The sequence below is a fragment of the Elephantulus edwardii genome, unplaced genomic scaffold (genome assembly GCF_000299155.1).
Source record: "Elephantulus edwardii isolate Elephantulus edwardi_28Jun2011 unplaced genomic scaffold, EleEdw1.0 scaffold00009, whole genome shotgun sequence".
Taxonomy (NCBI): Eukaryota; Metazoa; Chordata; class Mammalia; order Macroscelidea; family Macroscelididae; genus Elephantulus; species Elephantulus edwardii.
In genome coordinates, this window is record NW_006399759.1 from 439,665 (window position 1) to 454,575 (window position 14,911).

At 39.2% G+C, this 14,911-nt stretch overlaps 1 protein-coding gene across 1 annotated transcript in view; it reads right to left on the bottom strand.

Moving 5' to 3' along the window:
• LCLAT1 (lysocardiolipin acyltransferase 1) overlaps positions 1-14,911 on the bottom strand; it is a 139,122-nt gene that overhangs the window by 79,677 nt on the left and 44,534 nt on the right. Inside the window, exon 3 of the mRNA XM_006880562.1 lies at positions 8,015-8,161. Coding sequence (XP_006880624.1) covers positions 8,015-8,161 — 147 coding nt within the window. The remainder of the gene's footprint in view (positions 1-8,014; positions 8,162-14,911) is intronic.

Genomic DNA, 14,911 nt, shown 5'->3' on the forward strand with positions numbered 1-14,911 from the left:
CACACATAACTCCAAGCAAGTAAAAAGCAAGGACCCTAAACTGTCAAAGTCACAAACTTCTTTCCCATTTATTTAAGAATATCCTGGGCATGAAAGATAAAATAATATTTTATAGACAGCTGAGAGGCTCTTACATAGGTATCAGGAATCCCAGAGACACCACAGATATCAAGAGTAGCTAAACACACTTTAGTTTACTGTTTTGGTTTGCTAGACTTGAGGATTCTGAAGATAAAATGTAAATGTCATCGCAGAATGTGGAAGCAAGTATAAATAATTTTTAAAAGCACACCCATAATGGAGGAAAGAAATGATCAGAGATACAAAATAGATACAAATTTTTCCTTCTATCGCACTTTATCTAATTACTCACCCTAGACTCTTAATACTAATAACTGCTACAGTTAGGAGAGGGACATCATGTTTGGAAAGGTCAGCAAAAGAGAGGAAGATACTCAACTGGATGGACAAGGGGCTTGAGTGTGTCAGAGGTGATGAGGATGGGTCAGGATAAGACAGGGTTCAGATCTGTTGCTCACAGGGTCAAACTCAACGGCATCTGATAACATTACAGCATCCCACTTTCTGTTCATAACTTTCTCCTGTCAGCTGAGTCCCTAGAACATCCCAAGTCCAGCACTTTTTCCTCCCCAGTGGGACCGCCAGGCTTTATGCTCCTTCTCAAACACACCAGACATGCTGCCACCACACAGACCCACAAAGCTGCTCTTCTCTCCACTCCGAATGCCATTCACACATATTTCTGCACTATTGGTCTGCTTTGCTCACTTGGTCTTGATTTTCAAAACTTAGTCCAGAGACCTTCCTAACCAGCTTACATGAAATAGCACTCCTAGGCCCCTATCTCCTACTATACTTTTTTTATACTGATTATCTGATATATTTTCATCATTTATTTATTTATTTATTATCCTTCTTTTCTCATAGAATATAAAGATAACTGAGAATAGGGATGTTAATCACTTGTAGTTTTGTGTTTTATTATATTAAAAAAATATAAATTTATTAAATGAACACGTATGAGACTGTTTAATTGTACGTACTACTGTGATTGTAAAAACATGGAAATGTTATTACCAAGTTAGGGAAGGAAAACTTAAAATTATGGAAGTAGAACTCAAAACTCTCTAACATTTAAACCATACATTTTGAAAGAATAAATAATAATGACGCTTATAATAAATACATGGCAAAGAGTAAACCAAACTGTAAAGGTCATCAAAGAAAAAACTGAGGCAATTTAAGAGCCCTAAATTATGGTATAAATAAACTATGAAATATAACTGATACACAATCAACTGAGGATAAACTGGTTGAGTAAAAAGAGAACCTACATAACCGCCATCCAAGCAGATTTATACACACTCGTGTTTATTGCAGTTTTGTTCACAGTAGCAAAGATCTGGAAACAACCCAGGTGCTCATCAACAAATAAATTCATAGAGAACCTCTAGTATATTCATACAATGGAATACTATGCAGCACTGAAAAACAAGGAACTCATGAAATATTATACAAAGTGGATGACCCTAGAGGACAGTATGCTGAGTGAAATATCTCAGTCACAAAAGGACAAATATTGCATAGGGCCACTATTATAAAACAGGACTGCCATTGGGGTTGAGGGAAGACAGAGAAGAAGGGGATGAATGATGTATATTGCATTGCAACAGATGAGGGAGAGAACTGTTTAAAAGGGATATATAGTTAGGTATTATTGTCATGACAAGAGTCCAGAATGAAGGCTGCACAGTGCATTGGACTTGGGGAGAGGGATTGCATAGCAATGAAAGAGTTTTTCTTTTACTTATCAAGGAGAAAAGTGAATTGGGGTGAGGGGGTGGGCAGGGAGAAAAGTGCAACAATGAATGATTAGAAACCCTAAGTCTCTGTAAACGTTCATTAAAATTAATAATAATAAGAAGAGAACCTACAAACTGGGAAAAATTATTTGGCAATGACACATCTGACAAAGGACTCATCTCTAGAATAGATACAAAAAAGTCCAACAACTAAAAAAGAAAAGGACAGCCCAATTAAAAAATGGGTGGAGGTCAGAAAAAGATACTTCATCAAAGCAGACAATCAGATGGCCAACAAACATATGAAGGAAAGTGCAAGATCGTTAGCCATTCAAAAAGGTAAAAATCATTGCTATGGAGTCAGAGTCAACTCACAGCTGACCCTCCAGTGGGCAGTCAAGGCTCATCTTTATCCCACAGAGATGTTGGTGCATTCACACCACCAGACAGGCTCAACCTTTGGGTGAGCAAAGAAACTTCCTATATTCTATGTCACCAGAACTCCAAAACAAAAATGAGCAATCATACCCCACTCCAGCGACAATAGCTATGCTCAGGAAACATGAAGTAATGAACACTGGTGAGGGTATGGAGAGACAAGAACACTGCTCGTGGAAATGGAAAATAGCACTTTGTCATTTCCTTAAGAAGTTGGGAATAAAAATATCATGTGACCCAGCAAATCCACTAGTAGGTGCATATCCCAAAGAAACAATAATTCCAACACCAACTGACATACTCATACCCATACGTATTGTAGAACTATTTATAAAAGCACAGCAGTTAGAAAAAACCTAAGTGCCCATCAATGGATATTAGAACTCTGGTGGTTGTTGCTGCTGCTGTTGTTGTTAGGTGCTGTTGGGTCATGAATGACTAATAGTGATCCTATCCTGTGCCATCCTCACAATCTCTAATACACTCGAGCCTATTGCTGCAATCATTGTGTCAATTCACCTGATTGGGTGTCTTGTTCTTTTTTGCTGACTCTCTCTACCTTGAAAGCATGATGTTCCTCTCCAAAGAATAACATCTCCTTTAGGCAACATGCCTAAAGTATATGAGAGGAAGCTTTATCATCTTAGCCTCCAAGGAGCACGCTGGCTTCATAGTCTCCAAGACATATCTGCTTATTCATTTGGCAGTCCATAGCATATTCAGTTCTCTTTTCTAACAAATTAAAAAATTATAAAGCGTATGTAAAACACAGCACAACATGATGACACTAGAAAAAATTATGCTGACTGAGCTAAGACAGTCATCAAAGGACAATTATGGCATAAGACCGTGCATACAAAAAACTAAGAAACTGTTTACACACAGTTAAAATCAATGTTGGAAGGTTAACAGAGATGAAAAGTGAGAGAATTATGCTGTGTCATCCTGTGTTGTGGAATCAGAACTGATCTACAGGAACTGACCCACAGCTGACCTCTCAGTGTTTTTTTCAGAGGCAATAAATAGCAGGGGAGGATATTGCCCATCTTTGCCTGCAGAACAGCTTGTGGATTCGAATCACGTACCTTTGGGATTGCAGTGCAGCTTCTTATCAGTAGGCCACTAGAGCTCCAAATAAGGGGGGAAACGGGAGCAATTGTTTTAAAAAGTATAATGAAAAATGCAATTTCAATTTTCCAATTTTGTTTCAAAATATATACATATGGGGGTATATGGCTGTGTGTATGAAAATGGTCAAAAGACATTCTTGTTATGTGCTATCGAGTTGCCTGTGACCCATAGCGACCCTATGTATAGCAGCTCTGAAGCCTGCCCTGTCCTGAGCCCGTCTCACTTATTCCAACACACCAACCACTATTACCCCAGTCACTATATCAATCCATCTCATCCAGGGTCTTCCTCTCCTGCATTGTCCCTCCACCTTTTCAATCATGAGGTCCTTCTTCAAAGACCCGTCTCTCATGACCACATACCCAAAGTATGTGAGATGGAGCGTCAAAATCCTAGTTTACAAGGAGAAACTTAGATTCACCCTCTGAGACAGTCCACGGTATATATGTTCAAGCTCTTTTCCTGCACCAGAATTTGAAGACATTGATTCTACAGTCCACGGTATATATGTTCAAGCTCTTTTCCTGCACCAGAATTTGAAGACATTGATTCTTTTCCTATCACCCTTAGTCATTGTCCAGCTCTGTGATGCATAGCAAGTAATTGCAAAGACCATGCTCTGGATTAAGTGCACCTTATTCTGAGTGACATCATTGCTTTTCACCACTCTAGAAAGGTCCTTGACAGCAGATTTTCCCACTGCAATCTGTCTTTTGATTTCCTGGCTGCTGGTGCTAAGAGTGATGGCAACAAGCAAGCTGTAATTGTTAACAACCTCAATCTCTTCTCCATATATCATGGTGCTGCAAATCAACCTACTGGTGAGAATCTTTGTCTTCTTCATGTTGAACTTCAATCTATATTGAAGACCAGTCACTGGCCTTCTACAGCAAGTGCTTCATGTCCTCCTCAGTTTCAGCAGGCAAGGTGTGTCATCTGCATTACACAGGTAGTTGATGACTCTTTCTCCAATCTGATGCTACATTCTTCCTCATAAAGCCCTGCTTCCCAAATGATCTGTTCTTCATATAAATTGAAAAGAAATGGAGAAAGAATGCATTCCTGATTTTGAACCGTGAAGTGTTTCCGTGCTCTGTTCCGAGGACTGCTTCTTGGTCCAAGTATAGGTTTCCCATAAGCATAAGCAAGTGTTCTGGGATTCCCATTTTCCTCAAAGTTAGCCACAATTGTTTGTGATCCACACAGTCAAATGCCTTTGCATAGTCAATGAAACACAGATAGGAATGAAAATTTGGGAACAGAAATAGGTAATGAAGACACAACATGAGTGATCTAATTGGTCTTATTAAATTATATGAGAAAAACGTAAGTTGGCAAATGCAGTATTCTTTACATTTTTATAATAAAAACTTGGGAGGAGGGGATTAAGAAAAAAAAATAACCAAAAATAATGGACTATAACAAGAATGGTATCTAATTATAGGTAGTGGTTATCTCCCTTCTACATTTCTAAATGTGTCAAATTTAACATGTATTATTTCAATAAGGAAGAAAAATTCCAAGCAACAATAATATACAGAGGCAGAATATATAAAAAGTTATATTAAAATGATGGTGCTCTGTTGATATAGTGTACCATGAGTTGCACTGCTAACCCAAGTTGTCCATGTCTTGTCGCTCAGATCAACCAGTAGTTAACTGACCCAAAGGTAAGCAATCGCCTCCCATTTCTCTTTACAGACTGGAAACTAGATGGAGGATCCCTGTGAATGGGAAGGGACTCAGTGGTGAGTGTGGAAGTAAAATAAAAATGAACTTGGACTTAAAACCTGCATTTTGAAAGTAATTATGGTAAGCAGAATTAATATAATACCTTCTCAAAAGAGAATATATTGATTACCTATTTAAGAAAAAAAATCATATTTCCCCTACTCAATTTTAGTCTCTGTATAATTTGCACTAAACATTTTTACACTTTAGAATCATTCTGTCCTTTCTGCATTGCTTTTGAAAGTTGGTCTTACAATGAATGTAAACATTTTAACTTAAAAAAATATTCATGTTATTGTAATAGTAAGTGCTCTAGACTCTGAAAATATGAAACTAGATGTTAAATTTAAACTCTAAAAGAGAAACTTATTAGAGAAGATGTAATAAAAAATTTTAAAAATATATTTTATAAGTTCTGAAGATTATGGACATTTTAATATTGGTTTTCTACATCCTAATCTAATAATAAATAATACACATTCTAAATAATGTAGAATTTAATTACTGCCACCAGTTTTTACATTAGAATTTCATAATCTCGGTCTACCTCTGGGAATCCATCAATTTACAATTTACAATGATACATTTTCAAGCCTAATATTTGTGGTAGACATTAACCTCAGCATGTTTCTTTGACTCAATTACTATTACAATTTTAACTTTGAAAAATCAAATACATACTATTTAGTAAACTTGTAGCTTTTGAGATTTGCCTGATATATGAAAATTATCATGGTTCAACTCCGTTCTATCCACCATAGATGAGTGAAGATCTTGCTATCAATAGAAATATGTTTTCAAACACCTTAATTTCCCTTATCTACCTTGTAGGGCTCAGTCACTCATTTACTTATCAAATATCTGTATACCTCCCATTTTTCATTTTTAAAAAATGTTCTACTAGTTTATTTACAAAATTTGAATATACTGCTTTCAAGAACAAATTCTTTCAATTTCCCTTACCCCACCACCCATCAAATTGTACAACCCCATGATTAATTTCCCCTCCCCCTGCTCATCCTTATCACTCTGCTTCCAACCTCTCCCACCACTCTTGGATCCATGCACCCATTCTAAATGGAAAAATGTGCCCTGTTCATGGATAGGAACATTCAATATTGTGAAAATGACAATCTTACCAAAAGCAATCTACAAGTTCAATGCAATCCCAATACAGATACCAACACCATTTTTCAAAAAGATTGAAAGAGAAATCATCAAATTTATTTGGAGAGGCAAGAGATCCCAAATAAGCAAAACACTTCCGAGAAACAAAAATGAGATTGGAAGTATAGCACTCCCCAAAACCTATTACACAGCAGAAGTAGCCAAAACAGCATGATACTGGCTGGTACAATGACAGGCACATAGACCAGAGGAACAGGATTGAGAACTCAGAAATAGACCCAGCCATCTACGGTCAAATGATATTCGACAAGGAAATCAAAGCTATCAAATGGGGAAATGATACCCTTTTCAGCACATGGTGGGGCAAAACTGGACTTCCGCCTGCAGAAAGCTGAAACAGGATCCACATCTCACACCATTTTTCATCTAGAACAATATTATGTATGCAGTATGAATTAGAATTTCCTTCTATAGGTTCTCCTCTCTTAGGTATCAAAGACTAGTCTATTATCCAGGAACAGGAAGACAACTTTATTTTCTACTTCAGTGTACTATTTGTAATTTTTACATTTCAGTTCTCTTATGCTTGTCTGTCTTTCCTCTTACAGTAGACCTTCAATTCAGAGAGAGAGAAAAAAAATCTCTCAAACTCAAAAGAATTATAACCAACTCATAGCTGATCCTCCAGCAGGTTTTCTGAGATAAGTGCCAACAGCAAGAAAATAAAAAGACGAATTACACTGAGAAAATCTGTTGTCAGGGACCTCTCCAGAGCATTGATTAGCAATGAAGTCAGTCTGGAGAGTAAGATGTACATGATCCAGGAAATAATCTTGCAATTACTTGCTATACATCAGAGAGCTGGACAATGACTAAGGATGATAGAAAAATAATTGATGCCTTTGATCTGTACTGCTGGAAAATAGTATTGAGTATACCATGGACTGCTAGGAGAACAAACAGATTTATCCTGGAGAGGGTGAAACCAGGCTGTTCCTTGGAGGCAAGAATTTTGAAGCTCCATCTGACATACTTTGGGTAGGTTGCAAGGAGGGACCAGTCTTTGGAGAGGAACATCATGCTTGGGAGGGCCTAGGGACAGTGCAAAGGAGGAAGACTCTAGAAGAGATGGATTGACTTAGTGACTAGGGTAATGGGGGTAGGTGTGTCAGAGACAATGGAATTGGCTCAAAATAGAGCAGGGTTCAGAGCTGTTGTACATAGGATTACTGTAAGTTAGAGTAGACTTGATGACACATAACAACAACTAGCACAGGAGGAATCCTGTTCCTGCAGATCCACCAAAGCAGCGCAAATTTTGGGCTACCAGCTCAAGGCCCTATGCTATACACCTTCAGAGGTCCCTACCCTTCTCAACTGAATCCTTTTTCAAATTCTACCATATTTTTCCTAATGAAATCAAGATAGTCAAGGTTATTACATTTTGCTCTTTTGAGTCCAAGGATTCTAAGAACTGCCTCGTGTTCAAGCTTCTCCTCTATAATAAAAATTATTAAAATACAGAAATCTGGGATGATAAGTATGAATAATAATAGCCTCTTGGGGCTGCGATTATAAATTCAACGGGCTGAAAATCATAGAGGACTGGGTTCCCATGTGGTACTGATTAACTGAGTGACCTCAGGAGAGTCATTAATCTTGTTGGTGTTGAGTTACTTCATCTGAGGAATAAATTTAGCCTAGAAAAATTTCCAAGATTCTTCATAGTTTAAAATTTGATGATCCAAACCTAGGCACCTTACCTGTGAGATCAGTCCCTTCTGGGAAGATGAGGAGTTGAAGAGGTTCACGGATATGGCAAAAATAATCAATCATGTCTTCAAAATGGCTCTGGTCATGCTTCCATTTCCTTTGGATGAAGATATAGGCTGCCGCCTGCATAGCCCACCCTAGGATCAAATCAGCAAATATTTAAACACAATTTTAACTGCCAACATCTACATAACACTGAATAAAATACTCTTACTACAAAGTATTTACTATCATTTTATTACAAGTTATTTAATATCATAATAAACTTCTCATGTTATACCTTAAATTTAGCACTGAGTTTGGGTCAAGCAGCATGTATACCAGAGAATCTTCTGAAAGAGCTATGGTAAATACTATGTTTTACAAACATCTCAAAAACCTCTTTTCAGGTCAACCTACTTCTTAAAATAACAATGTGGGAAAAAAATTCCCAATGTTTCTTAGTAACTCATCTGAGATTTATTTTTTACATAATGTATCGAGTTGCTAATTAAAAGGTTGATAGTTTTAGTCTCCCAGATATTCCTTGGGACAAACAGGGTGTCTCCTCTGGTAATGATGGAGGACAGCTATGACACTGAGCCTCCTTGACAACAGTACATTACATTTGGGTTTTGGAACTAAGCAGACATGTTAAAGCTACTTATAAGACACAGAAAAGTATGTGTTTTCAGGTTTATAAGCAAAGAATTATTATTGTCATACATAAAAGCATTCTCTTTATAATTCCTGTTCTGTAAAAGGAAAGTGCAACTTTTAGTTCACTGGTAGCCACTGGATTGATTCAGTGACTGGGGTAACACAGTTGTTGTTGTTGTTGTTATGTGCCGTCGAGATCAGGCGCACCTTCGTCTCCAAAGAGACAGCGTTGCTCTTGAGTACTTTAGAGAGGTCCCTAACAGCAGACTTTACCATCGCAATACGTTTTTTGATTTCCTGGCTGCTGGTGCCCAGAGTGCTGACTGTGGAGCCAAGCAAACTGAAGCTGTGAACAATCTCAATCTCTTCGCCATCCATCCTAATGTTACCAATTGGTCCAGCGGTGAGAATCTTTGTCTTCTTGACATTGAGCCTCAGTCCATACTGAGGGCTGCAGTCCTTGACCCTCTGCAGTAAGTGCATGAGGTCCTCCTCAGTTTCAGCGAGCAAGGTTGTGTCGTCTGCATAATGCAGATTGTTGATAGATCTTCCACCAATCCTGCCACCACACTTCTCATAGAGCCCAGCCTCTCAGATAATCTGCTCTGCATACATGTTGAAAAGGTATGGAGACAGGACACATACCTGGCGCACACCCTTCCCAATTTTGAACCATTCAGTGTTGCTTTGCTCTGTTCTGACAACTGCCTCTTGGTCCAAGTATAAGTTTCACATTAGCACAATTAAATGTTCTGGGATTCCCATTCTTCTCAGAGTCAGCCACAGTTTGTTATGATCCACACACTCAAATGCCTTTGCATAATCACTGAAACAGATGAATATTCTTCTGGTATTCTCTGCTTTCAGCTAAGATCCATCTAACATCAGCTACAATATCCCTAGTACCACGACCCTTTCTAAACCCAGCCTGGACTTCTGGCAGTTCTCTGCTGATGTGCTGTTCCAGTTGTTTTTGGATAATCTTCAGTAGAATCGTGCTTGCATGTGAAATCAATGCTACTGTTCTGTAGTTTCCACACTCAGTTGGGTCACCCTTCTTTGGAATAGATACCAAAAAAAATCATGTATAGTAAAGGTGTTTCTAAAGTCTGTCCAGTCACTACTTACTCCTTACCCATTTTTACTGTTGCATTCATCCTGTACTTGAGCTCAAAGTTATCTTTCTACATTCACCTGAAGCTATTTAGCCCACAATGCAGCGTGTGTAGGTACTGTGGGTCTGGAATAGGGCTGAGTTAAAATCTTCACTTTATAAGAGATTGAGGTTGTTAAAAGCTTTGGTTTGCTTGGCTCCACAATCAATATTCTTGGAAATTAAAAGACAAATTGCACTGGGAAAGTCTATTGTCAGAGAACCTCTCCAAAGTACTGAAGAGCAAGGATGTCAGTCTGGAGACTAAGGTGCACCTAATACAGGCCATGGTCTTTGCAACCACTTGCTATGCATCAGAGAGCTGGACAATGACAAGGGATAATAGAAGGAGAATTGATGCCTTTGAGCTGTGGTTCTGGAGAAGAGTATTGGACTGCTAAGAGAATAAACAGGTTTGTCCTAGAAAGGGTGAAACCAGAATGCTCCTTGAAGGCAAAGATTCTGAAGCTTCATCTGACATTCTTTGGACATGTTGCAAGGAGGAACCAGTCCTGTAAAAGGGAAACCATGCTTGGGAGGGTGGAGGGACAGGGCAAGAGAGGAAAGCCCTTGATGAGATGGATTGATTTAGTGGGGTAAGGCATGTAGAGGTGTCAAGGACAATAAGATTGACACAAGAAAGAGCAGGATTTAGGGCTGTTGTACCTAGGGTCACTATGAATCGCAGGTGAATTGACAGCACATAATAACAACAACAACAAAACCTGATACTAGCTGGTGGGCCTTAAGCCTTGGTTCCTCATTGGCCCCAAGTATAAAATCAGCATAATGATGTAACAGTATTTAGACTTCCTATAAAAAGTAAATAAGAATACTTTGCACAGTGCTCAAAAGATAGTAGACATTATCATACTTATAATTATCAAATTATAATAAAGTCAAGGATTCTAGATCAAGGAGGATGAAAATGTAACAAAGGTTCCTTTCAGAAAAGAAAAAGAAAAATGTGCAAAATTTTTATTAAGTCAGTAGGATCCAAAGAACGCAATGTTTCAGGTGTCAGTGACACCTACTTTATAATGCATTAGTCTCATAGAACCCAAATGAAAATTCCAATAACATGTAGGTTCTTAAGAATTTGACTCTTTGGTTTAGAAGATTATAATTATAAAATTAAATGGGCTAAGTTCTTTAACTTTTTATTGAACTGTGGCTTAGAGTGAGTAGATCTTACAGAAATTAACTGAGTAGTTGTAGAACTTAATGAATTGTTACATATGTATATGTGACCATCACTCAGATCCCATGGGCCAATATTCACTATTCTTAAAAGGAAACTGCTCTTCTGACTTCTATCAGTAGAAATCATCAAAGTTGATCGTGTAGAAAGTGCTTTTGTTTTAAGCCCCTCATGAATAATAATAATTTACCTATAAGGAAAAATATGTGACCTGACAGAGTGTAGAAATTATCCAAGAATATTAATATCGCATGTAAGCAAGATCCTGCTGAAAATAATGCAAAACAACTGGAATAGTACATCAGCAGAGAATGGCCAGATGTGTAGGCTGGGTTTAGACGATACCATGGCACCCAGGATAGTAAAGTCAAAGTTAGATGGATTTTGGTTAAAAGCAGAGGGGCAGAGAGTACCACAGGAATGTTTGTGTTTCACTGACTATGCAAAGGCATCTGACTATGTGGATCACAACACACTGTGCTAACTTTGGGAAGAATGGGAATCTCAGAACCTTTGATCATGCTTATGTGAAACCTACACTTGAGCAAGGAGGCAGTTATCTGTACAGAACAAGGGAATAATACTGCATGGTTCAAAATCAGGAAAGGGGTACGCCAGGGATGCATCCTATTTTTGCATCTTTTCAATCTATGCGCAGAACAGATCACCTTGCAAGCTGGGTGGGCTCTATGAAGAGGAATAAGGCATCAGGATTGTAGGAAGACTCATCAACAAACTGCATTATGCAAATGACACAACCTTGCTTGCTGAAACTGAGGAAAACCTGAGGCATTTGTTGAAGAAAGTTAAGGGCTGAAGACTTCAATATAGATTGAAGCTCAACATGAAGAAGACAAAGATTTTCACCACTGGGCAGACTGGCACCATCATGAGAGACGGTGAAGAGATTGAGATTGTTACCAGCTTCAATTCGCCTGGCAAAACAACACTCTTGGTACCAGCAGCAAGGAAATTAAAAGACAAATTGCACTGGGAAAATGTGCTGTCAGGGACTTTTCCTGAGTACCGAAGAGCAACAATATTAGTTTAGAGACTAAGGTGTATCTGATCAAGTCCATGGTCTTTGTAATTACTTGCTATGCATCAGAAAGCTGGATAATGATGAAAGATGATGGAAAGAGAAGTGATACCTTTGAGTTGCTGTGTTGGATAAGAGTATTAAATAATCCATGGACTGTTAGGACAACAAACAGGTTCATCTTGGAGAGGGTGAAGCCAGGCTGCTCCTTGGAGGCAAGGATTCTGAAGCTTCCTCTGACATACTCTGGACATGTTGCAAGGAGGGATCAGTCTTGTGAGAGGGATATCATGCTTGGAAGGGTGGAGGGACAGTGGAAGAGAGGGAAGCCCTTGATGAGATGGACTGATTTAGTGACTGGGGTAATGGGGGTAGGTAGGAAGGTGAGTTAGAGACAATAAGGTTGGCACATGATAGAGCAGAATTCAGAGCTGTTGTATATAGGACTGCTATTAATAAAAATTGACTCAATGGCACAAAACAACAACAACAAGAAGACATACCTATGATGTTGCGTGTAGAATCATTGTCATGTCAGCTTGGGTAAATATGCCACAATTTATTTATTTCTTGATGGAGATTTCTTTGTCATTAAGAATAAAACAACCAGGCGTCTCCTTGGAGGCAAGGATTCTGAGGGTCCGTCTGACATACTTTGGACATGCTGTAAGGAGGGACTGGTCCTTGGAGAGGGACATCATGCTTGGGAGGGTAGAGGGACAGCACAGGAAAGCCCTCTATGAGGTGGACTGATTCAGTGACTGAGCTAATCGGGATGGGTGTGTCAGAGACAGTGCGATTGGCACAGGACAGAGCAGAGTTTAGAGCTGACATACTTTGGGCATGTTGCAAGGAGGAGAGGGACATCATGTTTGGGAGAGTGGAGGGATGGCACAGGAGAGGAAGACACTTGATGAGATGGATCGATTTCGTGAGTGGAGTGGTGGGAATGAGTGTGTTTGAGACGACAAGGCTGGCACAGGATAGAATGGCGTTTAGGGCTCTTGTACATAGGGTCGCTATGAGTTGCAAGCGACTCGACGGCACATAACAACAACAACAACATTCTTGTACTTGTCTTTTGTTGCCCTAATGCACATAATACTCTTGAGTAAATATCCAGAAACACAACTGCTATGTCAGAGGATATATGTCTATTCAGCTTTAGTAAAGACCAGTTTTCAATGACTGCATTAGCTGACACTCTTACTAGTAATACTCTGGGGTTCCATTATACACCAACACTCAGTTTTAGTGTCTCCTTTCAATTTTACCTGGGAGCCATGCTGGGATGTTACATATTGTACAGGTTGGCAGGTCAAACTCAGCAGCGATTCTGAGATTAAAAGGCAATTTCCCCCCACTAAGATCTGCAGAGATGCTGGGCTGTACAAGGAGGAATGTGGCATCAGGATAGGTGGAAGAATCATCAACAACCTACATTATGCGGACGACACAACCCTGCTTGCTGAAACTGAGGAAGACCTGAAGTGCTTGCTGCACAAGGTCAAGGACTGCAGCCTTCAATGCGGATCGAAGCTCAACATCATGAAAACAAAGATTCTTACCACTGGGCCAATTGGTAGCATCGGTATGGATGGTGAAGAGATTGAGATAGTTAACAGTTTTAGTTTGCTTGGCTCCACAGTCAACACTCTTGGTAACAGCAGCCAGGAAATCAGAAGACGAATTGCTTTGGGAAAATCAGCTGTGAGTAACCTCTGAAGAGTACCGGAGACTAACAACATCAGGCTGGAGACTAAGGTGTGCCTGATCCAGACTTTAGTCTTTGCAATTATGTGTTATGCATCAGAGAGTTGGACAGTGAATAGGGATGTGGTGCTGGAGAAGAGTGTTGAATATACCATGGACTGCTAGGAGAACAAACAGGCTTGTTCTGGAGAGGGTGAAGCAGGAATGCTCCTTGGAGTCAAGTATTCTGAAGCTTCGTCTGACATACTTTGGGCATGTTGCAAGGAGGAGAGGGACATCATGTTTGGGAGAGTGGAGGGATGGCACAGGAGAGGAAGACACTTGATGAGATGGATCGATTTTGTGAGTGGAGTGGTGGGAATGAGTGTGTTTGAGACGACAAGGCTGGCACAGGATAGAATGGCGTTTAGGGCTCTTGTACATAGGGTCGCTATGAGTCTCAAGCGACGACAACAACAAGATCTGCAGCCGGGGAAAGCGATGGAGGGCTGCCATGAGTAGAAATCCATTCAATGGCAGTTGGTTTGGTTTAGTAGTATTTGGTCTGGTTTTAGTAGTATTAACTATTTAAAGCTAATCCCTGGAGGACATCTGCCTTGGAAAGGTGGAGATGGTGATAAAAAAGGAGATCTTTAACCAGATGGATTGACACAGTCACTACAGCAATGGGCTCAAGCATGTTAGAAATTGTGAAGACGGCACAGATTAGGTCAAGCTTCAGACCTGCCATTCACAGGGTCACAATGAATCGTTCTAAAATTGAAGGCTCCACGGCAACAAGTGTTTTAACTCGCATTTCCTATGACTGATGTTGAACAGCTTTTCATATAACAATGTGAATGGACATATCACAAAGGAAATTCTCTTTGCTCCCTTTCACCTTTACTCTTTAATGCCAGGGTCAGCACCACTGCCTGTTTTAACTCAACATAAAAAGAATGTTTAAATATTTCATGATTTATGAAGATTTCATAATATTAAAATTTTGGTAAATAAAGTTTTATTGGAACTCAACTACAACTGTTTGTTTCTGAGACTGTATAGCCAGAAAAAATATTTACAATCTGATCTTTTACTAAAAAGTTTGCCAATCTGTAGTGGTTTGGAAATCGTATACACCATTTTGTTCTTTTAGTGGTCAC